Source organism: Amphiura filiformis, chromosome 2, assembly GCF_039555335.1.
Source record: "Amphiura filiformis chromosome 2, Afil_fr2py, whole genome shotgun sequence".
Taxonomy (NCBI): Eukaryota; Metazoa; Echinodermata; class Ophiuroidea; order Amphilepidida; family Amphiuridae; genus Amphiura; species Amphiura filiformis.
Genome location: NC_092629.1, coordinates 34,970,629 through 34,996,295, shown reverse-complemented (window position 1 = coordinate 34,996,295; position 25,667 = coordinate 34,970,629). Strand labels below are relative to the sequence as shown.

At 38.3% G+C, this 25,667-nt stretch overlaps 1 protein-coding gene across 3 annotated transcripts; it reads right to left on the bottom strand.

Annotated features, from left to right (window-relative positions):
* Positions 1 to 765: 765 nt before the first annotated feature.
* On the bottom strand, positions 766 to 25,630 carry LOC140146132 (caveolin-3-like). Of its 3 annotated transcripts, XM_072167888.1 has the most exons (5): positions 25,338 to 25,630; positions 18,660 to 18,740; positions 8,877 to 9,068; positions 8,403 to 8,553; positions 766 to 3,348 (listed from the first exon to the last, which is right to left on the bottom strand). In XM_072167888.1, the coding sequence occupies exons 1-5, from the start codon at positions 25,359 to 25,361 to the stop codon at positions 3,161 to 3,163; spliced, it is 636 nt and encodes a 211-aa protein (XP_072023989.1). In that variant the 5' UTR covers positions 25,362 to 25,630; the 3' UTR covers positions 766 to 3,160. The 3 variants fall into 3 exon arrangements, with proteins under 3 accessions (XP_072023989.1, XP_072023991.1, XP_072023990.1); XM_072167890.1 differs by lacking the exon at positions 18,660 to 18,740; XM_072167889.1 differs by lacking the exons at positions 18,660 to 18,740; positions 25,338 to 25,630 and adding an exon at positions 18,807 to 19,688.
* Between the last annotated feature and the right edge of the window lie 37 nt (positions 25,631 to 25,667).

Below are 25,667 nucleotides of genomic sequence, written 5' to 3'. Positions count from 1 at the left end.
GAAGACCTATTTAAAATTCAAAACTTGCGCCAGATGAAACATTTGTAATTGTGTAATTTTTATGCTAATTGTTGGTCAATGACAGTGAAGTTCGAGTACATATATCAAGTAAAGAGGGATTAAAATCGATTGCATTTCTTTCATGCATATAAAACAATCATCACTTTTCAAAGACAAGCCAAAAGTGTTTACTAATTACATGTATGCCTAACGCATATTGTATGCCTTACTCTTAGAAATCGGACAAATCCCATTGAATTACGTGTGGACAAAGTGATTTTTGACCCTCGGACGTAAAACTAGCACCATTTTGTTAATTTAGCTTCTTTTGCTTCAATTTCTTCATCACATACTCTCAGAAAGATATACATTTAGAATATGTAACATTATCATGAATAGCTCTTCTATATTTCGAGCAACCACCCTCTGAAATTGGGTAAAGTTGTTTTTGGCCCACACTGTACATAAAGCGTTGGTCACATTACCAGCGCAAAAACCTTACGGTATATCCATACATGTAAGGCTGTAGACTTTGGTCTGGATGCTGCAAAAATCTTGTATCGTTCACTTTCATGTCAAGGGTCATCTTAAGTGTTCCTCAAACTTCCTTCCATACGTGACACGTCTTCGCCCGGTGTCTTCACTTTGGCAGGAGTGAACGATCAGTGACAATCGAGAGTAGCTTTCTACTATTTCCATTTTAAATTGCTCATTTCTTTCTTTTGGAATGTTAATTATTCACCACCACAGCTTTCGCCAAACGTTTAGCGAAAAGTCAAACGTCTGGGTAAGCCAATACAAACATTTTTCAAAATGGTTGACGTCGCTAAATGTTTGTCCCACGTTTAACATGTTTGACGTGAGTTTTTGTGATATACTTTCGCCAAACGTTTAGCGAAAAGTCAAACGTCTGTGTAAGCCAATAAAAACATTTTTCAAAATGGTTGTCGTCGCTAAATGTTTGTCACGTCACACGTTTGACGTAAGAAATTGTGATATACTTTCGTCAAACGTTTTGCGAAAAGTCAAACGTTTGTGTAAGCAAATAAAAACATTTTTCAAAATGGTTGTCGTCGCTAAATGTTTGTCAAAACGTCTGTGTAAGCAAATAAAAACATTTTTCAAAATGGTTGTCGTCGCTAAATGTTTGTCACGTCACACGTTTGACGTAAGAAATTGTGATATACTTTTGTCAAACGTTTAGCGAAAAGTCAAACGTTTGTGTAAGCAAAAAAAAACATTTTTCAAAATGGTTGACGTCGCTAAATGTTTGTCACACGTTTTACGTAAGCAGTTTGACGTTTTGACGCCAATCATTATAAGTCATATCAATCTATAGACGAATCCAATTTCACGCATTCCTACACCTCAATGGCAGTCATTAGCTGGGTCCCCGTCGGCTCTATCTCACCTAAAATGTGAAATGATGCGGCCTTGGAGGGTATTTTAAACTGCATTCTATCACCCGTGTCACACGTAGACAACTGAGAAAGAATGATGACAGTTTACAACACAAAAAATCTAACATCGAATTTTAAGCGGGTTTAATCCACCCAATTGGGCACTCACAACACCCGTTTGGTGCATGCGGGGACCCAAATATGGCCGACCAAATCCTGACCCTGACTTGGCTCGTTGGATTCGTCTATTATTAAGATCATTAATTTTATCGGTGGGTTGTTTTCTCACAATTTGCAATGTTGAATAGATAGTTAATTGTCGCCCAATTAAATAATCACCATAAATTTCGCCATTAATTTTGGCACTTTCAAGTTCAAGTCCATCACAATTGATGGTAAACACAATTCTGAACTTTATCACAATACTTATATAATACACCAAGTCTCAGCAGAAGTGTACGTGTTTGGATTCATTGAAAAAGTCTGCAATATTTAATTAATAGCTGCCACGTGTCGGATCATCGTATGTGTATAATATAGAATGCAGAAATTATCCATATGGCAGCTATATTGCCGTATACACTTATTATACCCCTCCATATGGCCGCCAATGTACCGTACAACTGTTGTTCCTGTCCCTCGCATGGCTCTCGGCAGGAACTACCATAGCAATAGGTGAAAACAATTTTTGAATATACCGCGCTGCACTGATACTTTCACGCGGTACCTCTGCATTGAACCATATCATGCTGATCACTTGCACCTGTAAGATTAGTATCTTTGAAAAGACCAGTGTTGTGTTCAATCTATGATTGCAGACATACGCATGTGATTAGTTCAACCTGCTTGTAGTGCAGCGCGATATGTTCAAAATTGTTTTCACCTATTGCTATGGTAGTTAATCCGATTTATTACGTAACTTCGCCAGCGTATACACAAACTAAGCTTCCAAATCCATTACCTCATTTGGGCCACATGTTTGAAAGCGGTATGATACAGCTGTGCAATAGGGCCTATGTAACAACCACAATCCGGGCCCATTATTACACCACAATCCGGGAAAACAATTAAGCTACATCATAATTAAACTGCAGCGCGTGAAGGGCGCGTGATTCAATAGTAGCGTAAAATGTACTCAATTCAGCATAATGCTCAATTTAAGCGTTATGACCGTATAGGGCCTACTACAATTTATTCCGTATGTGCTGATGAACCTTATACGCATAGGACATATGAATCTCGCACTGTCTACAAATAAGTCATTCAGACTCGGAACATCGTGTGTGTATAAGTATGCCATGCCTATACGTCACTATGGACCACAATGGCCTCATCCCAATGCCATAGTTCAATAACCTCAATTAAACAACCATTGAGCAAAATTTGACCTCAAGCTGCGGAGTATGAGTTTGTGTACCCAAATGTTCAATTGTCATTCAATGAATGTGCAACTGTATTGGGTTAAAGAACTGTGCCCTGATAGATGAGCATGTTGTGGATCCTAGTGCGTCTCATCCCTCGTCTCTTGTGAATACTTTGTTCCAGTATTCCATTCACATACAGCTATATAATAATATACATGGTTCTTTGCATCGCCTATATCACCGTCCACACAGACAATATAGACGAATGCAGTAATGCCCAAAAGTCAACACGTTACATCCTTCTGCATTCGAGAGTTTGCGAAATGCCGTTTCATAATTTACTTCAACTTGATTCATTGTTCATTCATTGTAGTAAACTACATTTCGCAACTGAGCTCACGTCCTGTTCATATAAATACGAAAACCAGAAAATATTTTGCCGAGCGATTCGAAGAACGGATCGCAGAAAGTTCTGATGCATATGGCCCATAGTCTGGAGATGTAATGAAGTGCAATGACCCAGCCTCGAAGGAACGGTACAACGTACCATATATGGCAGAATGTCAAGCAGGCGAAGTACACACCTGAAATATAGAAAGGTAAATTATATTAGACAAGGGTTTTTCCCGAAATCCTTTGTTATGTTACACACCAGTCCAGGGGAATACCAATATGATTATGTGACCTGCTACCCTAAAATGAGCGTAAACAGTAAAGGCGCAAGTTAGTAGTTTCGAGACATCCTGGTTGAATGAGTTGATGTTCTTTGTTTGCCGCACACCTGTACAAGCTAGTAGTATGTCCTTCGAGAATGGCCCATTGTTCCCCCATTCACAAAGGGCATACAGACATACTACTACCTTGAACAGGTGCGTAAGAAACAAAGGACATCAACGCAGCAGCCAGGGCGTCACAAAAGTACCAACTTGCGACTTTATGGTCATTTCGTGGTAGGAGGCCACATAATTGTATTATAATGCCCTCGAGGCCTCTTAGGACAATGGCCGGCTGCACTGGGTTAATCTCCAGAGGATGATTTAAGGAAGCCCCATCATGCACTGCAAACGTGTTATCACTGGAGTTTCAACTGCCACTTTACTTTTCAAATCCCATTGAATTCTGTGCAAAAGATGTTGTTTAAGAATTGTGCGTGTGTCATTATTACTTGGTCGATTTCAGAACAAAAGTGATGTATGCATAAAGGATAACTCACACCTTCTGTAGGTAACATAAAATGTGAAATCGACTAGCATTTTGAATGCGTTTTTATTGTAAATATATCAGTCCAAATTCAAATTTAACCATGCCCGTCAATGCAATGTGCGAGCAGTGGTGTCATGTTCACTCACATGCAGCTGTGCTAACCGCAAGTCAACACAGTGGCGTGGTGGGAAGTGCTTAAATCATCCTCTGGTTAATCTCATTATATCCCCGGCCCAAGTGCTGGACCAGGAAATGCACATGCACATGTGTACTATCCTTTACTGTGGGAGAAACCTTTCTGGCTTTATATTGGTCGCCTTTAATAAATTGTGATATCTTTATGCTGCTGTACTGCCAAGATATACTCTACAAGCTTCTACAGATCAACGACCATTTGGTTACCAGTACTTCATACCGCTCTACACCGCTCCATAATCGTATTATGTTCAGCTCATACGTCAGAGTGCCACCGCTCCGAGTTGACTTGAATCTAACTCCCAGCGATGCTGCTGCTTGGGCAAAAAGCGGAGGAGTGATCGATAATTCGATAATCGGCTTGTCGCTGGTCACCGCTAGCGTTTCTGATGCGACTGCGCAGTGAAGCAAAATAATCGTCAGAGCGGCAAAGCGGCATTAAACCAGCATTAGTCGTGTCAAGTCGAGCCAAAAAAAAACCAAAACACGTTTCTTTGTTGGGTACGCTTAAAATGTTCGAGTGTCAAGTTCAAGAACTATTTTCATATTTAAGTGTTTTAATTAAAATTACTTGACAAGGCAAGTAATATCAACAAGGGGTGTTTTAGTTAACCGATGAGCAGTGTTTTTTTTTAATTTGGGAGGCAAATAATATTGTATTCGTCTTCCGAAGGCAAATACAGTATCTGCATATATAAATCATCGCAGGTATTATGTTTTTGCTTGGAAGGGCGCAGCTTACGTTGACATTATTGTCAAATTGCCAATCAAAAGTGTCACATGGAAATCATCAATTACCTCTGCTAACCCAATTTGTTTATCTTGTATTAACACTGAATCCAATAAAAGACAGTTATGATCAAGGATTTGTAATCATATAGGCTATTATAAACCATGATAACTGTCATAGGACCTATACTTGCAATGAGTCAGAACAGTATAGTCATATTTTGATATGCGTGCTGATATTGAGTCAAACGTGAAACAAACAAACAAACAAACATAGAGACAAACAAACAAACAAATGCAATTCAACTAAATGTGGGAATTCCTTTATCATTTTCTCCATCAGTGTTTTTGATCGTCTCATTATGTTGTTGTTGTTGTTTTTGTTGTTGGTTTTTTTTGCTATATTGTTTTTAATGATCATAAAAAGTTTCGTAATTATAACCATGATAATTGTCAGGAAAACATTCAACACGTAACCTAAAATCACTTCATGAATTCTCATAATTGTGTTTTGTGATCAAACTGTAGAGATTTGGTTTAAAAGGTATTTCAATTGACCTTTTCGGTAAATCCCATAAGCCTTTGCGAGTACACCTGAGATGTGGTCATTTGACGTCACACCGATCTGCGCCGATTTACCGAAAAGGTCCATTCAAAGGACAATTGGGAGATACCGTACCCCGGTATTGTTTCTAATAAACGCCCGGGTGTTTATTATAAGTGAATTGTCATGAAAAGCTTCAAAATCGGCAGCGAACTTCGAAAGAATCGCTTACTTCCGGCTCAAATTCAAGATGGCGGCGCCCACGGAACCACGCACAGTGACATCGCCCCGATATCTTCATAGTAGAAATCGCCATGGTAGATTGAATCCACAGCCACACATGGCTATTTTATTCGGACTTTATGAGATGCATATTATTAGCGAAGTGACCTGACTAAGGCTATGACAATAGACGGGGTAATTGATTTCTCGCTGTGCAAGCTTGTATACGACATTGCGGTCAATGGTTAATATACTGTCTCCACTTGAGTGAGTGCCGCTATAGCCTGCTGCGCGCTGTAGTCCATAGGCCTACAGGACCAACGCAATATAAAATTGAGAGTTTTGGTCAAATTTTGAGTTCAAAGCGCACGGCCAATTTTCAAAGCGCACGCTAACGACTATAATATCTGTTCAACACGTATTTTCAAGTGTATGAGACCACATCTGGTTTAAGTTCATTTACGGGAGATATTCATCATTTTCTAACCCAGTATACGAAGATTTTCGTCTGATATCAAAATCGTGCATAGCAATTCACGTGTATCGATCCCGTGTATTCATTTTAATGTCTCTGCTGCACCAAATAATTATTAGCCAGGCGATGTCAGTGTGCCACGTAGATATTTTCGAGGTAAATACTAGCAACGAAATTACATCCGTAAGTGCATCGTCAAACAAGAATCTGATGAAATTAGTGAAATTCTATAGGTATCTATAGTTATATAAATTGTTTATGTTCAGTTAAGGGTTTCTCATAATATCAATTAAGCGGCTTTTTTTGTTGTTGTTGTTGTTGTTGTTTTTGTTTTGTCGTGACTCCTCAAATCAATTAAGTGCACGTTTGTATACAGCTGGTATATGATAACTGAAAAGTTCACATTGTTGTACAATATTGTATCAAATGATAAGACTTTGACGCTCATATTCGTGCCTCATCTATTTGATTATTTTCAATTCAATTTTCATCGTCAATCAAATAATTTATGACTAAATGTAATGTTTGCCAATTGTTAAAAACGCCCACACACACACGACATACTTGTCTATACTCTTTTAAAAAATAAAAATAAATAAGAAGTACATACTGTTGTTTTTGGTTGGAAAGTTTTCAAGTTTTCAAATCAATGAGCTCCGGTAATTGTACTTGTGAGTTCCGACCAAAGAGCTTTTAATAGAAATAGAGTCGCAATAGATTATATAATCTTTTGTTCGTTTGATGCCGATTAGAAGTTGCGACAGGCTATTCATAAAAGTGGTACCATTGTTTCGAAGAAAGGGGTTCCTCCATTAAATTAGTCACTGATCCGGCATCATATTAACGCTCTACACAACAAGCGAGTATCAATAAGTGACCACACTACAGTCATGTGTAAGGGCAGTCATGTGTAAAGTGGTACCATTGTACTTACGTATCCCAAATGTGTGCTTGTGTGGGTCTGAATTCTATAAGGAGGCTTTAGCTGTCGATGCAATCATCTTTACCACCCACCTGACGTTAGGCGTTTCATTTAAATAAATTGAATGCTCTTCTGATCGATTACATATTAGAATGTATGAAGGCTGCCATGTCCAGTCCATATATCTATACACTATAATGGTAATCGCTATACGTATACATTTAAGTATAAGTATAGGCCTATAAAGGTTGTTTTTAATAAATTTCCATTTAATTTTATTTTAAGAAAGAGATTGGTATAGACATAGTGGCGTACCCAAAGAGGGAGGGGTTGGGGAGGGGCAGATTCACCTCTGTAAGAAGTCTTGGGAGGGAGGAGGGAGGAAGAGGGAGGAGGGATATGGAGAATGAGAGAGGGCTGGAGGAAGGAGAAATAAAAAGATATAATAAAGACAAGTAGATAAATAGAAATATAAGGACAAGGATGGGAATGAGAGAGGGAGGTGAGAGGGGACAATGAGAGCGAGGGAGTGATAAAGTGTAGGCCTAGGAAAGAATAAGTACAGAGAAGGGAAAAGAAAGGAATGACGAATACATTTAATAATAATTATTAGGCCTATATAATAACTAAACACATAACATCACTGGGCAGCCATTCGATGATGTCAATGCTTTTATTCGTTACGTAATTAAAACGCCCAGTCAGATGTATTTCACACCTACCAAACACAACTCACCCAATTTCGCAAACTGGACATTGAATGTACACTCTCATGAATATTGATTGGCAACATTTTCCAATATGTCAGCGCTCTAATCGGAAACAATAGAACAATAGACCCTGCAGAGCGTTGGTTCCGACTGTAGTTTGATGTACTTCAGCGTCAAGGACATATTTTTCTGAATAAATTTAAAATGTATTGTAAAAAAAACACCCAGAACTATCGTTGTGTATTATGTTTAATCCGTGCAATCGCAAGTGTGTGTAAAGTGTGGATTTATTTGTGGAATGTCTAGGGTGTGCGCTCTTTGAAGCAGCAAAGTCCCTTATTGTTGTTTAATGGTTTATGGAATGATGTGGGCCGTAGTGATCAGCGACAACCTGTAAAGTGTGCTGAGGCTTGTGGATCAACGTCTAGGCGTTGTGCCTGTGCGTAGCGCACTATAAATCACTGCGCTTTTTTTTTTTTATCTCCCCACCCCTCCACTCAGCGCTCGCCCACCCCAGAAAACCTTTTGGGTCTTTTTTTTTTTATAAATATAAACGGTCTGAACGTCCGCCAGAACCTTGCCACACTTAACAAATAAACAGACAGCAAACAGACAGACCGATTGAACTAAAAACTTACCCCAGCAAAGGGCGAATGGTATTCCACAAAAAGCGCTGAGAATTCTGTAGCACCAGAATTTAGCATTTACAAAAACGACGTAGCTGGTTGCCCAAATACCAGCAAAACTGTGCATGTCATAGGGCTCTGCAAAAACTTCTTCGAACCCAACCTGGAAAAAAATGGCGGGAAAAAGAAAGTAATTCACACGACTTAGGCCCTACATACCAAATAACTTTCAAATATTTTGACAACACTAAATATTATGTTTAAATGTTTTCTGAATGTTATTTATGCTAATATAACTCGACATTTAAACGTTTTCGATAAAGGCGTTTTGTGTTTTCTGGGTAATTATAGGCTACTAGATTCGGGAAAACAATACGAGTCGTGCAGTATGATAAGTAATAATAGGGCTATCAATTTGAATAATTTTCATAAAAGGAGGTAAGTCCAGTTTAACGAAAATAATAAGGCAAAGAAACATGTACTCACCCTAACATGTGTATTAAGACTGGTTGGATCCCGATCTAAAAGATCCAGTTCTTCTGTTCCAGGCGCGTCCATCTTGTCCTTGTACCCCTCTGGGGCGTCAGACTCTGTTCTTATCGCCTGTGTCCGCTGCTGCGGTAGATTATTGCTGTTTGACTGCTGTAACTCAATGGAATCTTCTTCGGCCATCAGTGCCTGGTGAAGGTAATAAAACGACAAGAAAATGACGTTTAGTAAGAGAGTAGTGTACTATAGGAAGTTTTATAAATAAATAGTTATAGACAAAATTAACCGCGCTAATCTGAGAGTTCCGTATCGGGTCCACGAAGCCGCAGCTGTCTAATCGGGCCCCAGTTTAATATAAGCGCATATATTAGGTCAAATGCTGCCAACACAACAATGGGATGTCAATGCATTAAGGTTTGTAAAATTGTAATGTCAATATTTTGCCTACTCGATCAACAACAAATAGGTATATTAATTCTTAATAAAAAATGCGAAAACATACCAACAATTAATTTAACTTATAACTACGCGATAATATTTGTAGAAAATGGATTTTGTTTTTTAAAATGATAAAAATCTATATAATTCTTGAATTTTTTGCACATTTTAGATAACATTTTTATGTCGTCTGATAGCAATACTTTTGGCGCGTATTAAAGAGTTAAAACATTATGGCACCATATGGCAATGCTATCCAATGAAACAATTGATTTCAATTCTCGCAGTCTCTCGCCCAGCCTTTATTATGAATACGACATACCTCACATTATGCTTTTATATGCCAATCAAATTACACAACTTCAACAAAAAAAATAACAATTTAATATATTTACATGATTATTTTAATAAAAATAAAAATTTGTCAATCTGATATTAATAAAATGAGTACAAACATGTCTCTTAAAACGATCTACTCATTTTTGAACAGAAACTTGTCAAATTTTTCGGATGGTGATATAACTGAATTCTCTTCAAATTAAACAGATTTCTCTTCAAAATGAATCGGATATTCTCATCAAAATGACAAGAAACTCATCAATTTTTTTAAATATTTGAATAGGTTATTGTCAAAAATGAATAGGTTTTTATTTTAAAAATGACAAAAAAAAAAAGAATTTGAATAGTTTATATTCAAATTATATCCGAGGGGGATATAATAGAACCTATTCAAATTGAAATGGATAATCTTGTCAAATAATAAGTTTAAATAGTTACTTATTAAAATAAAAAGGAATCTATTCAGAAAAATGAATAGTGAAAATTAGAGTGTACCTTTAGAAACAAGGTTGTAATTCACGGTATGGTTTGTTTGAAAACGTGATAATCTTTTAAGAACATAATGAAAGATTTTTTTGTTTTTAACTCTCAATATAGACCTACGTATATTTTTGATGCCAATTGTAAAAATAAAAAAAATAATGCAAATATTTTTTTTACATTTGGCACTAATATGCTTCCGTACCTTAACATGGTAACACGTTTTCCATAAAATGTGATACGATTTATTACATTTTGTGTATCAGAATCTATCCACTCGCGGCCAATTAAATATAATTGCACAATTTCGGTTTAAAATAGGTTGCTCCAGCTGAAATATGAAATTTAACATACACAACGAAATTTTATATCGATGTTAAAGTCAAAACATGATAGTTAGGTTTTAGAATGCAAAAAAAAAAGATTTTCTTTCGTGACATTTCTCGTAACAGCTAAATCAATTTTCAACTAACAAAATAATTGTTTTATAAAAAAAAATGATAATAAAAAACTCCTTTTTTGTGTTAAAAAACGTTGTGTTTATTCATTGAATGCAGTGGTTTGGTTGAGTGGTTTACTTGATTTCAAAATAAAAATCCATAAATTATAGACTTTTTCGCCGTGTCTATTTTACGGAATTGATTTTTATTGCCGCACTCACCTAATGGGTCATTGACATGAAGTCATAAAAATCAATTATAAAATATCAAATTTTGATATTTTATAATTGATTTTTATGACATTTCATTCAGACAGGGTGTCCATAGGAAGGGTTCAAAGGACTTAGTGAAAGCTAGTGAAGGTTGTCAATTATGAGGTTATTATCAGTTCTGCCCTATCATGCAAGTAAAATCTGAGACGAATGTTCGTCAAAATTGCAGCATAACAGAAATTGCATTTTTCTTTGAACATGTTGCAGCAGGAAGATGGTGTTCAAAATATCAATCTCCCAAATAAGACCAAACTACTAGAACCACTAGTATTCAAACCACTAGTATTCAAACCACTTTGCAATGTGTTTATTTGAGCTGATTTGGTTTTTGGTTATTTTTTACATTTTTGGCTAAGGTCCTTTTTCTGTCGCGTTCTTTCTTCTTGGCAATCGTGTAATGCCATGATGCCGCCATCGTAGCTATAGTACATGCATTGGTCAACAGATCAATTTTGACCATTATTATGTTTTGATGAATCCAAGGGTGTGAAAATATTTAAAAGATGAAAAAAGCGCAGTGGTTTATACTGCGCTACGCACAGGCACAACCCTCACACAACTTTCAACAGCAGACTTTCATTAGAGAATGAATTTGGAGAAAACCTTCTGATAATTACAAACACTCGCTGAGCAGCAAGACCTTCCCTCTAAGCGTTTAATCCGATAAGTTGATTATCTATTTGCTTTCATGAATTGGAAGACATTCTTTGATGTATTACTGAGCTCAATCATCTGAAATTACTGGAGCGTGAGCCACCCAGGCTGGTGGCTCAGCATAGTATTTTATTAACAGAAGGTTTTCTCCAAATTCGTTTCCTAATGACAGGTTGTCGCTGACCACTACGGTCCCACATCATTCCATAAACCATATAACAACAATTCAGGGACTTTGCTGCTATAAGAGCGCACACCCTAGACATTATAACCATCACAACCAGGATCAGCTCCCCGAGTTTCGTACGGGTTACAACGAGACAATTAGCAGTAAGTTACTTGTCCAGGGGAATTTCAAGCTAACTCAATTTTCCACGTAAGCACTTGGCACCGCCAGGGTTCGAACCCGTAACCTCTCGCACCATAGTCGAACGCATTAATGATTGAGCTAACTTGAGATAACATTGGTTGCAAAGAAAATAATACCAAAAAAGTCAGTCATCGAACTTGCTTACAGGTGCAGGTGCTTAATATCACAAAATTAAAACAAGTTGCGTTCTGAAAAGAAACATGTGGTCTGGCATAGACATCGTTGCTGCCTTAGAATAATAAATACACAGATTGGAATTTTCCATGCCTTTGCCCTCTAAGCGTACTCGAATTCAGCTGACGCCGGTACAGCGTTCAGACCTGTCGACATCGCTTATTTTACGCACGAAGTATTTTGTGTACGCTCGCGCTATTGGTTGCTGCATTATTTTGAAGTGTGTGTAACAACAGAGGGCGCCCTGTATGTAAACATCCATAGGTACTTGTTTGTCTGGGTAAACATCACTATTTATAATGTCAAAGAAATATTCTCGGAAAGGCTTTCATTCTGAAATAGACAGATTTAGAGAAACGATAATCTCGACCAAAACAAAATTCTGTGAGACAAATTCCTTGGCAGCTAATTTTGAGACAAGCCGTGCGGAGAGAGCTGTACCTTACGAGTCATATTTATATCGGGACATCAACATCCTTTACGTCTATTACATGATTTACAAGGTTGCCGGTTTGTATTAATTAATTAATGCAATGGATTAATTAGTGGTATATTAATTAGTGATGTCAAAATTTTGTGTTTGAATGTGAATCAATTTCATTTATGCTATTTTTGATGAAGTTTATACATGTACTTTTTAGACCTGTATCTGTATCAGAATTTAAGCTGCTCCCTCGACGATATTAATTGCAGTTCTCGTTGCGCGCGTGACTACCAGTAGGCCGAATCTGTAGACCTACTAGGCCTATAACATAGAGTGCAAACATTTCCCCCTATCGTCAGAGAAACAAACAAGAAGCCAAACCAGAACATTTTTTTTTCCGCAGGACGTCTCCCGTAAATATCTTTTTCCCAGGAATCTGAACATGCTGGATGTTTGTTTCAAGAATGTTGTGGAATAGCATCAAAGGTCATTGACTTTATTAATGACGTCATTAACTACCCTTGAACTTCTAACCAATAGCGTCTAGCGTTATATCGACCCTTAGGCAATGGCTCCGTCCGGACCAGAGATCAACAACATTGTACATCCTATAGGTGGTCTACAGGCGTGTTGCATTGCGATATATTTAAGAAAACATCGCACTTATTTGGGGCAAAATATGTCAACATTTATACCAGGGGATTCATCGTCAGACGTTATTGTCAATAATGATTTCCGATTTGCAGTTTGGAACTTTGAAAAAAAGAAAAGGGAGTAAGGGGGACAGCTTAAATATAGCCTAAATTACCGTTTTTCACTGGGATGTGTGCTGTAGTGTACGCTTGTCATTTATTAATTTATATATTATTTGTTTTGTCACATGGAAGTTGCAAACGTTGATTAATTACTCCCTTTGTTTGTTTGTTTGTTTGTTTTGCATAAGAGGAAGGAAAAAAAGAAGAAAGAAGATTTTTTTCTGTACCGTTCTGAACCACCGTCCGCTCGGTGCAGAGCAAACAACCGGCGTTAGCGAGCCACGAGTGTGAACGTTGCCTGGCCAACGATTTCGTATGGATGTGATATATGAGTACGTAATCGGGTCACGTAGGGTATTTGACCTTGCAGTTGCTTTGCCTTTCCTGAAACGAACTAATCCGACTATTAGTATTGTCACCACGATTGGCTGCAATCAGTCGCAATGTCCACCATAATCTTAAAATACACTGGTCAAGCATTACTTTTAAGTCCTTGGCTCTAAAACCTCAATTCTGTGATTAGATCATGATAAACGCAAATTAATTGGCACAAATTATTTCAACCTCGGATTTAGCCACAATGGATTGTACTATATTGTGTGATTAAGCAAGATTTCGAGAGTTTGAATGAATCTGAGTGAGCCACCAGGAAAGGAGCAGGGTGCGCCGTGCGGGTCTATATACATAATAATATACGCTATTATATAATGACGCATGTGTTTGTTTGTTTGTTTAAGGGAGTGTTCATAAATACTTTGGTGGGGGGCTGGAAAATATTTTTTTCATGTCGAAATCTTTTTAACCCCCCTCTTCGCGAACCCAAAACTTTTTTGACCCCCCCTCTTAATGGACCTAAAACTTTTTTGACCCCCCTCATATTAGGTTCAAAACTATTTTGACCCCCCCCCCCCTCATTTGTACACTATTTTCGCCCATGATGGGGATTGGGGATGAAAATGCCTTTATTGTGACAATGTGCGCATACAGCGCGCAAACGTTTTGTATTTTACACTATTTTGGCCCATGATCAGGGTGAATTTGGGTGGAAAAGGGGTTCCTTGCCACTATTCTTTTCCTTTGCCCTCCAGATTTTATCTTTCTTTTTCATTCATCTTTGTCATGGGGCATTTTCCCCTTGCCCCCCTGGCTACGCTACTGCCGACATGGGGTGTTTTACTATTTGCTGGGCCAGTTTGTGTGATCGCGAAGCGCAAAATTGTGCAATTTTACCCTATTTGGGCCCAAAACACGGTGCTTTTCGATGTGCTAAAAAAGTTGCATAGGGCAGTTATTGTTTTTTTTCCTCCTACATGTACTAGGATCTTTAGGGGGATGTCCCCCATGGAAAAATTAGGGGGTGGAAACGTGTACCCCGGTTCTCCAAGATTCCTCCGCCTATAATTGTAAAGCAACATGATTTAGTTGATAATAAATTAATAATCTGTACTGCATGAAACATTATTGTAAAAATTGTCAACACTAAAGAAGAACAAAGTTATTGCAGTCTTTTGGTGATGATTAAAAGAGCAGATCAGAAGGAACTGACACAAACCTCAAAATTAAGTTACAGACAACAAGACAATTTTTAACACTTCATACTTATATTGAATGACTTTTCAAAATACATAAAGGACCTGATCAAATGCCCTTATCTGGAATGAACTTTTGTTCTGGTTTTAGGGGAACATTTGCGCGCGTAGCGCGCGAAAAAAATTTCAGGCTATTTTATATTTTTTGCTTCAGGACTAATGTTGCTAAAGTTTTTTTACACCCCCCCCTCTACGTGCCCAAAAACTTTTTAACCCCCCTGTTCATACACCCAAAACTTTTTTAACCCCCCCTATTCAGAACTCCTAAAATTTTATGACCCCCTACATATTTTCCAGCCCCCCTACCAAAGTATTTATGAACACTCCCTAGGTAACCTTTCCCTGCAATTAGACGTTTTCTGAAAAACTTTGGGATTCACAGCTTGTGCCGGCCCACCGCATTACGGTAAATGGTCATTAATGCTGCTTTTTCTTCAATTTCTTGTTCAATATCAAACACACATTTGTTCGTGCTTTCTACACAAAACACTGCACTGCTTGTTCGCCTTAATTTCATATTTGTTTTTCTAGCTTTGCCATTAATGTTGTCCTGTTTAATGAAGAATAAAGATAGCTACCTGACAGCCGAAAAAAAGACACACGAATTTTGAATTCCCCTTTAAAGGTTTTGCGATGAAACAGCAGTAGCGTAGCCCTAGGGGGAAGAGTGTCCCCTGACAAAAATGAAATCGGGAAGATCCGTTTCCCATCAAAATTCACCCCGATCATGGGCCAAAATAGTGTATATAATACCAATTTTTTGCGCGCTACACGCGAACATTGTCCCAATAAAGCCCTTTTTGGAACCTCAAAGACTTTACATGTACAGTCTCTCTTAAAAATACTCTCTTAATTCCAAAACGAAATGATGTAACCGGGATTTTTGTTTTGCCCCAAAATTTAGCTGACTACTTTTCTGATGTCATATTTAAAAGAAAAATAACATAAGTCCAAACTGAAAAAGCAAAATAATGACCTGCACGCTTTAATATCTCTATTGTTTTTTTAAAAATAGATCCCAACAATTGTTGCCATAGACATTTTCAAATCGGAGTTTCCGGAAGACAGCTGCGTTTGTTCCCGGCGTTTGTTATGAATGACCCTGTTTATTGATCATCGACGCTAACAGTAACACAAACACAACTACATATTCGCCTGAACACATGCAATACACGGTCAATCATAGGGTATGTCTTGTGCAAGAGACTGATGTCTAAGGTGCCAAGTATCAATTTGTCCAAATCGTAAGTGCCGAAAAATTAAGAACATTTGCACTTTTCCTTTCATTACTGTCATATTATGAGGTGCCAAATTGCGGAGGTGCTAGTTCAACCACATGTTGACATTGGCTAAATATTCATACTGCAGTTACTGTCCGTTTTCCTATACACAATACACAGTGCTCTCACCATTGACGCGTAACCTCTACAAATGATGCATGTTGGAAGAATGGACACTTGCCTAGTTAACATCACTGTGTGAAAAATAACCAGCCAATATTTTATTTATTCTCCAAAACTTCTAGCAAATATATTTCTCTAACATGACCTAAAATTACAGCTAGGTTAGATGTTCAGAAATGGTCGCACTTTTGTAAAATATGAGTGAGGGCAAGGCATAGCTAGCCAACTCCCCGTGTTAATTGAATGGAGATTTGACCGAAAATATTGGTATCGGACCGCTCACTTCTGAAGGATGCCACAAAAAACGGTAAAAGCTACATTTAAACTATTCTAAATAGGTTCTAGAAAATATAGTTTTGTAACATGTCCTAAATTTTTAGCTAATTTAGATGTTTGGAGAGGGTCGCACTTTTGTGTTTTAGGAAGGATATGTAAACGACAGATAACACCAAAAATATGAAGAAATTATTTCCAAACCGTGTTAAGTCAACAATCATTATGTTGCTCATTTTGAAGAATGCTGGTTAACAAAAAGCAGGTCTTTGTCTCATTTCGTGAACAAAGGTACACATACCATTGTTTCCTTTCGTTTCCTTTATAATCGGTTACCCAACTGAAGCTATAATACCAGCTTTATTGCGATGTCGCACATTGAAAACAGACACTTGTGCACAACCAGAGAAGATCTGATTTAATCAGTTGAGCTGCTTCAATGAGTGTTATCTTGGTTTAATAGCTTTTAATGGGGTTTAAGTCCTGCAAAGGTCGAGATGAATTCTACTGTAGACATGACTGCATCATGTAGTATTTTCGCACAAAATGGTCCCGTGTTTTCCGTCATTTTACTGAATAAAACCCGCTCACTGCATCTACTTTTCCTAACTTTTCCGATCTTGATTTGAAATGACCTTTTGTATAGGTGAAAAAGACTATGTTGTTTAACTGTCGTATATGAATGATTGCATCTATATCATTGGGATCAGCGGCACACAGTCGTATTTGCATCTAGACTTGTCAGGGCTAAGCAGCAAAAAGATGCATGTCTATCAGCCGCTAGTGTGCATTTGTGTAGAGCAGTTAAAATCATTTATTAAAACATCCAGGATTTCAGACAAAACATCAAAAAACTCGGGTCCTTCTGTAATGATCCTTCTGTAATGAGTACCGATCACAATGGATTTCTTGTGAACCGGAAGGAGTCCAATCCAGGGTGATTATTGATTCCTTATTTTTCATTCTCAACATCATGTCTTCTTGTATACTTGATATTATCACTTATGTAGACAGCAACACCACCTCCAGTTCTATCTCTATGCTCGGGGAGTATTTCTACCACATAACCAGTAATGTGACTTTCTTTGTCAGAAACTGTATTGTCAAGCCAAGTTTCTGACGTAGTGATTACATGAAAAGCTTAGCAACACAAAGGCGTAACTCCAATTTAATGATAAAATGGAGTTAAATATACATCTTCGTACAGATGACCAGAGCTCTAAATAAATACAAATTATCCCATAGGTTAAGGACATACGTCTTTGTGCCGCTAAACCCTGTACCAAATCAGCGACTCAAACGGAGTTACGTCTTTGTGCCTCTAAGTACAGACTCTATAAAGATAACGAAATCTATGGGTTAATGGACATACGCCTTTGTACTGCTGAGCCCTTTCCTATCTGGACCACAACTTGCCCGCAACCATTTTCAAATTGCCCGTAGATTGCATAGCTTTTATTGAATACGTGTCCGACACTTTGACCAAGATAGCATTTCAGACTAAAATTAACAACAAGGTTTCTAGGCGGGTATGTCGTCGGATTACAAAGGTATTCCAAGACCATGAAGACTTGAGTTACAAAGTTGGACAACCTGTTCAATCCAAAGGCGCACCTGTTGAAACCTTGTTTCGTTTGTTCTTGACCCAAGGGGTGATACACTCAAGTTGTGTTTGGAATCTGAAAGTGGACTTATATTTACACCAATTTTCCACGAAAATTTACCCTATTTTTTATAATGGATACCCCGATTTGTCACCAAATGTTTAACACAATTTGGTAATACAAAATTTCACAAAAGTTTTGGCCCGGGCTAGTTATAGGTGAAAAGGGGTATTTTGTTTTTCGAAAAATGTGACAAATTAACAATATTATACCAAATTTGATGTCGACCATTGTTTATACCCCTAAGGTCCGAAAATGAGACCCATCATTATTTGCCGCACATTCCAGTATGGTCATTTGCACTGATAACCTCGGAGACTACCCGGGGTGGTGGGTATTTGGGAGCCAACGTTGTACAGGCAAAAGGGGCTCTTTCGGAGCTGCGGAATCCAAAATGGGGGAGTTTCCGAGGGAACATACCAGTGTGGTCATTTGTGTGAAGTGCCCTCCTCCGGTACACCCTCCCAGATTTTACCCTCCCCACCGCTGATGTATTCAATCTTACCATTTCGTCCTGAGTCGATCTACTAATTCTTTTTCCTTCGTCAATTGTTTTAGAGATCGCCGACGTACATCTCGACCACGCCTGTTGAAATAGATTAATGAAATAAATATTTTTTTAAACCCTGTTTACAATCCAATTTGATCTTACCTGTTTTCCCGTCGGTGAAAAGTTCATGTAACAATCGTCGTCTTCCTCGTTGTAATCGTCGGCCATTGAAGAAGCTACCATGAGAAACGGCATTGGAAACGGTCACCCGTTTTAGGGACAGCATTATTCATAAACACCGTATATAGCAGTTGGTTCAATTATGGATACAATGACGACGAACTATAAACTATATTATGTCCTTTGCAGTCCACAGGAGGATTAGAAAATAACTTTAATAGTGGGTATCAGTTTCAAGAAGATTGCACAATATTGCTCACGCGAAACGTTTTTGGTGTAGGAAGCGGTGTTAGCATCGCAACAGTTTGCGAGCATTTGCTGATGTCCATGTAAATCCTCAGTTATCCCTGGTTACATCAAATCAGCCTGTGACCACTTGGTAGATTGTTTACTCCCGGTGATTCATCTTAGTTTCCTCTTCCTTTATATATGTTATAGTTGATTTGGTATCAACAAGAATATCTGGTCACACGCAGCAAATAATTGTCAACTCAAACAATGAAAACAAATTGAAGTTCCGTAGAAGCTCGTAGATACTGACCAAGCGTTAAGATTCTGGTACTTAATCTACATGCTGCAACCTGTTTTAAATTCAAGATCTTAACTGAAAGTTGCCAAAACTTTGTAGCATTGACTACTGCAACAAAGTCGTATGTTCCTGGCAAGAAAACTGCAAAGTAGTCAACTTTCGGTGCCAACTGCAAACTGTAGTACACTATTCTAGCCAATTGGCGCTGCATACATAGCCTTCTTTAATACCAAGCACTTGCCAAACATGTGACAAAAACAAACCGGGAAAAATGAAAGTGAAAATTGAAAGGAAACAACTATTGTCGTCTGCTCAAGATTCGCCAAGTGACTGACTAAATGCTGGCTTCATACTGTTTGCCACTGAGCGGCGTGACGCACGCGCATTGGACAAGCGGATACGACCAAGGCTTGGGATTGGCTGATACGTCCTGCCGCTTGCTGTTTTGGCAAGCGGCATGGAAAGTATGACAGTGGCATAAGTGTACAATAAGCTAATAAGACACATTCAGTTTGTAACCTATAATGTTGTTGAATTGAGTTTATTGAACTTTGCTAGGAGAGGTTGGATCAAAGGGGGATGATGTTGATGTCGTCGTCGTCTCGTTGACTATTAAAAACTTAAGCTCTGTATAAAGTAACTTAAGAGTATAATAAATTCTTACATAACCCCGTAAACCCTTTGCCAAAAAAACTTACATTTTAATTACAGATAAGATAATCCTGAACCGATGATGTCTCCTATCTCGTAAAAAGATCAGAAGCAAATTAATAACAAAGCACCGATTGTTTTTTCCGAGACTTATTGAAGTGTCCTTGCTGTCTGCAGAGGTCTTTGCACGCGGCTCTCGACGGGGATGGAATCATTCCATGCCGTCTATAGAAAACTCATACTTTTATTTTTAAAGCCACACAACAATGTGGAAATAAGAGTATAAACTGACCAGTAGATACTAATGTAGTCCAACTAATGCATGGCATATTGGATGGTCCACGGGAAAGTTAGCCCATTGTAGGACACTCAATACGATGCGCCGCCAGCGGTTGCTTTTGGCAGTCAAATTTTCGACTCCAGAGTCGACATCGCCGTTCTAGCTGCTATTGAATTCTCACGCGAGTGTGATAATAAATATGTTGAAAACAGCTCCACGAAGGATTCCCTGTGATCAATAGATAGAAAATGGATCTAGGCCTACTACAGTTGTTAATTGTTGTTTTAGTATGCATTCGCATGTAACATCATTATAATAACATTTAAACCCACAGTGATGCATGTTCCTGCATTGTATTCGTATTACGCGGGCTTTGGATGTCGACTCATTTTCCCATGATGCACTGCGTATTTTGGCCTCAACCCAGCGACCGCTGGAGGCGCATCATATTGTGAAACGCGAGAATTCCTTCAAGGTGAAATAAACCTACTTGTGTTACTATCGGGCCATATGGCCGGCTGCTGTTTTCCTGGGAAACGATTATTTTCAATGTGGGGCTTTAAGGGTCCTCTCCACAAAACTAAGCTAAAAATAGTATAAATGTGGCTCGAAGAAATTCTACACGTGCAAGCGACTGTAGGATGAACGAAATGTTCACTATGATTTCTTGTCCCTCAACAAGCACATTATATTATTTCCTTTTCAAATCTTAATGTAGATGGAAGTGGAGTGCGCCAAGGTTGTATACTGTCACCACCCCGGGGTCACCACGTACATTATTTATGATTAAAAACGTATTTGGTAATCGTCTGCTCGGCGCAACAAGCAACTTTGCAAAAAAGCACTGTCTATTGTACTATCATGATAGTTGCAAAACATTTATTGTTAAGATCTATAAGTATTTTCCATTCATGATTCATCAAATTAAGTACGTGCTGGAATGTTATGACCCTTTCTTACGTAGGCCTATAGTGGTCTATTGCAGTCGAAATCCACACATCCTCTGTAGACCTTGATCTTCCACATAGAGAGTGTGAATTTCAAATGGAGTTACCTGAAATCAATCCTGAATGGGAAAATCTATTATAAATCTACATTCCCTATGTGGGAGATTAAGGTCATGTCTTCAATAGGGGATACGGATTTCAACTGGAATAGCCCAATTCAAGACAATGCTGGCATGTGATCAACGATTGATATTTTTTATGCCATATGAAATGGATTGAATGCCAAACAAAAAGAGGGAAACGAGAAATACAGGAAGACAACTATGTTACAAAATGAAAACAATGGCAATGGACTACACAGATAATATTAAATTTGCTTATTGTATGGCGGTGCTCCAGACTACATCATCAATAACTTATACACACTTTCGCGAAATCTTTGCTCCAGCAGCATCATAATACGGTGACAGATCGGCAAAGCATTATCGCGTAGTAGCCCCCCGGGGGGGGGGGGGGTGGTCTTCGAATTGTGTACGGGGGTGTGCCACGCAGACTTTCGGATGCTGACTTTCTCTATACCTACTTTTTGCTGTTTTTGCTACCCATCAGTATACCAATTTTCAAGAAAAAGCACCCAAAAAGCACCCAAATTTGCAATAATTGGGCGCTTTCACTTTTGCCAAAATGCGCCCAATTGGGCGCATTGGTCTTCACTGAAAACACACCCATCGATCATGCACCAAAATCGCCGAAAAGGTACCCCAAAACCGTGGCACACCCCCGTATACCTTCAACCAACCCCTCCAGGGTAGTAGCCAGAGGTACAGAGATACGATGCAACCCCCCCCCCCCCCCCCCATCATGTGCCAATCTGATTAAAAAGGTCCACTTTACCTGTAAATATGTTGCAACTTAACCCTTTTCTAGAGAAAAATACACAATAGGCTCACTTTTCTCGGTAAAAAGAACGTTGAAAGCGCCCTTTTTTTGGAAGGAGAAATTTACAAAAGGTCCACTTTTTAGCCCCCCCCAAAAAAAATCCTGGCTATGGGTCTGACCTGCAGATATGGAGTGAACTGTTTTTTGGACATAGGCCTACACCTCAGACTCTTTCAAAAAGGTCTTAAAATAAATTTAATGTGGGGTTCATGAATATACTGGGGGTCATAGAATTTTAAACCCAAAAATAGGGGGTTACAATTTTTACACCCAAAATAGGGGGTTATACAATTATAAAGGGCTGGTGACCCAAAATTTTCGCGCGCATTCTTTTACCTTACAATCAAAATGTACGCACAATGTAAATCAAAACTTTTGCGCGCTCCGCGCCTTAGTTCCGGCAATGAATAATTTGTCGTCAGTCAGTGTATTCGCAAGGGGGGGGGTCGTAAAATTTTTCGACCCGAGATAGGGAGTCTCGTAACAAAAATTTAACCCGCGATTAGGGGGTCATAAAACATTGACTCCGGTCAACGACATATTCATGACCCCCACCCTGCCGAAGAAAATGACATCCCCGGCTGCACTGTGACTGTATATAAATATACTGATTACGTTTGTATTATTTTCAGGAATGTATCAGTTTGATAGCATTACCACCGAGCATGGCAGGGTCTGTCGGTTGGGATGTATGGGAGAGCACCATCATGTCAGGGCACTAGAAAGCATGTAAGAGAATTGTTATAGCGCCACGTTTTGTCAGGCTTCAGTATTTTTTGTGGAACTTAAGAGCACATCAGACATATCGAATTGCAGTTTGAATACGAGGAATGTCCTTGATATCAAATGATTCCGGTCCCGCTAGCTTAATTTCTTTCTGCAACCATAATGGGCCGCAATATATCACTAACCGCATAGTCCGAGGCAAAGTTCATTATTGTCAGGGTTAGGGTCTTAGGGTTAGGGGTTAGGGTTAGGGTTATGGTTAGGGTTATGGTTATGGTTAGGGTTTAGGGTTAGGGTTAGGGTTAGGGTTATGGTTAGGGTTAGGGTTAGGGTTATGGTTAGGGTTAGGGTTTAGGGTTTAGGGTTAGGGTTTAGGGTTAGGGTTAGGGATTAGGGTTAGGGTTTGGATTATATTAGTACTAATATAGGCCTACTAGTAATAGTATATTGTGTGTATGCACTTTATTCCGAAATCAATAAGTATCATAAACAAACACCTTTCTGGCACAACGAATCATAGCACAGTCGTGTAGGCATTAGACTATGGATACATAGGTTGTGGGTTCGAACCCCAGGTAAACCGTTGTAGAATTTTAATTCTATCGATTTCTTTTTATTTTATTAAGTAAGAGGAAATAATAATGGTAATAAATTCGTGTTATATCTAGCCCTATAATTACATGTATGTACTATGTGTTATCGCATTGCGGCCCATTATGGTTGCAGAAAGAAATAACGCGTCCCGCTAGGGGTACATTTTTACTTAAAACTACTAGTAGTCCCAGAACGGGTTACCTCCAGATTCACAAAATGTATGGGTTGGAGGTATAAAATGTGACCGTATACGACGAATGAGCCGTAAATTCCTCCTCCCCGGTCAATTTTGTTTTATTTCGTGTTTAGAATATATAAATCATAAGCTTTAAAATGGTATATAATTTGACTTCAAACGATATCCAGAAGCGCGGGGTTATGGTTTGTTGAACTTTGCTCCTTTGGTAGCTTTTTTCGTTTCTACATGTGTCTCTTTTTCAACATTGCTGGTAATAAATATCAAACAGTCATAATTGGCGGTCATTTCAAATCATCCCCAAGTCAACGAGGTTCACAAATAACCTCTCATTGTTAATTGTTGGTCATACATACCTAAACAAAATACAATGCTTTGTAATCCACCACTTAAACAGGACTTAGCCAAAGCAAACAAATACCAGAGCTATTAAGAATTCTATAGACATCTAAGGTAGAAGCTTATTATCCTCTTCAAAAATAGGATTATTGATTGGTTTAAAAGAGATACATGTCGCGCCAAATTGAGGTACCTATGAATACGACCTTCATGCACATTTTACACTGTAACTCAGAATACAATTTAGGACATTTACGGCTCATTCGCGCTGTACGGTCACAAATATTAGCACAAAGGTCAAAAATTATATTTTGGGTTCTACATGGATTGGATTGAAATAGAAAAATGACTTGACTTTGATGAAAATAGTCATAAATTTGTCATGTCATTAACAATCATATTAATAATTAAGTTTGCACTTATCCCTTTAAAAAATCTCGGGCACCGCGTCGTCTACGTAACGTCGCCAATATCGAAATGACAAGCAGAACAAGGGAAACCTATCAATTACAATGAAGAAATCGGATAACGGATTGGCTATATCGTCTAAACCTCACATGCGTTGTAGTGAGGGGAAAATTCGCTTGGTTTTGACAGGCACAAAAAAAAATCTAAAAATGTATATATTATTTTGCTATTGCAAACCTGATGAGTCTATTATTCAAATTATAAATGCTCTTTATATTTACGTTCCTTAACAGGAAATAAATCCTACCTGTGCGTATTTTCACTGTAACAGTGACAAAACATGTAATTTAACAATTTTGTCAGTTTGAAGCACACAACTTGTCTAAAGTCTGCTCCAACATTCAAAGATAACTCAACGTCGTATATAAAAGGAAAACCTTACATATTCTGCCATAGTAAAGTAGGCCTACATGTAGGTCTACATTAGGCCTACATGTAGGCCTACAGGTAGAAGTAGTGATTTTTATTGTGTGTTTTATTTTTTGTTTACTGTTCCTTTAATTTGCCAAATATATAGGTTACCTACTTGTCAATATAATGTCTACTTGTCAATATAATGTCGCATTAAAAAGACACATAGGTTTTCCTGCGACGATAGAGTAAATAGACTCCAAGGTAGTCTCATGACCGGTGACCCCATATTTTGAGCCTTCGACCCCGGACTTCGACACCAAGTGGAGCTAAATATGGTCACGGTCCAGTGCACTTGAACCATATTATCCATCCCGCACACTGTACATCCCGCATAATGATCGGATCAGCCGTGTACGGTGTTTGATGGATAATCAACTCACTTATCCTTATAATTCTATACATACCATGGACATGCTAAAGAAAGACTTACCGCATCTGGATCTGAAATTGCCATTTTGCAGAAATGAAAATGTCGGTGTTTACAATCATGAGACCCCTATAAACATTATCTGCTTTTATAATTTGAATGACACCAAATCATCAAACTTTACAAGAGGGGCGACAACTTCCAAATATTTACGATCTACTGATCATGCTGATGAACGAATTAGCAACACAAAATTGGGAGCGAAGCCGAGAATTCCAAAAAAAAGTTTATTGTATATACTCCAAGTCCAAGGAAAGGTGTGCTGTGTGAAATTGATGCCAAGTACCAACATGATGTGATATGATCAAACAAAATCAGGCGGAGTCGGAAATA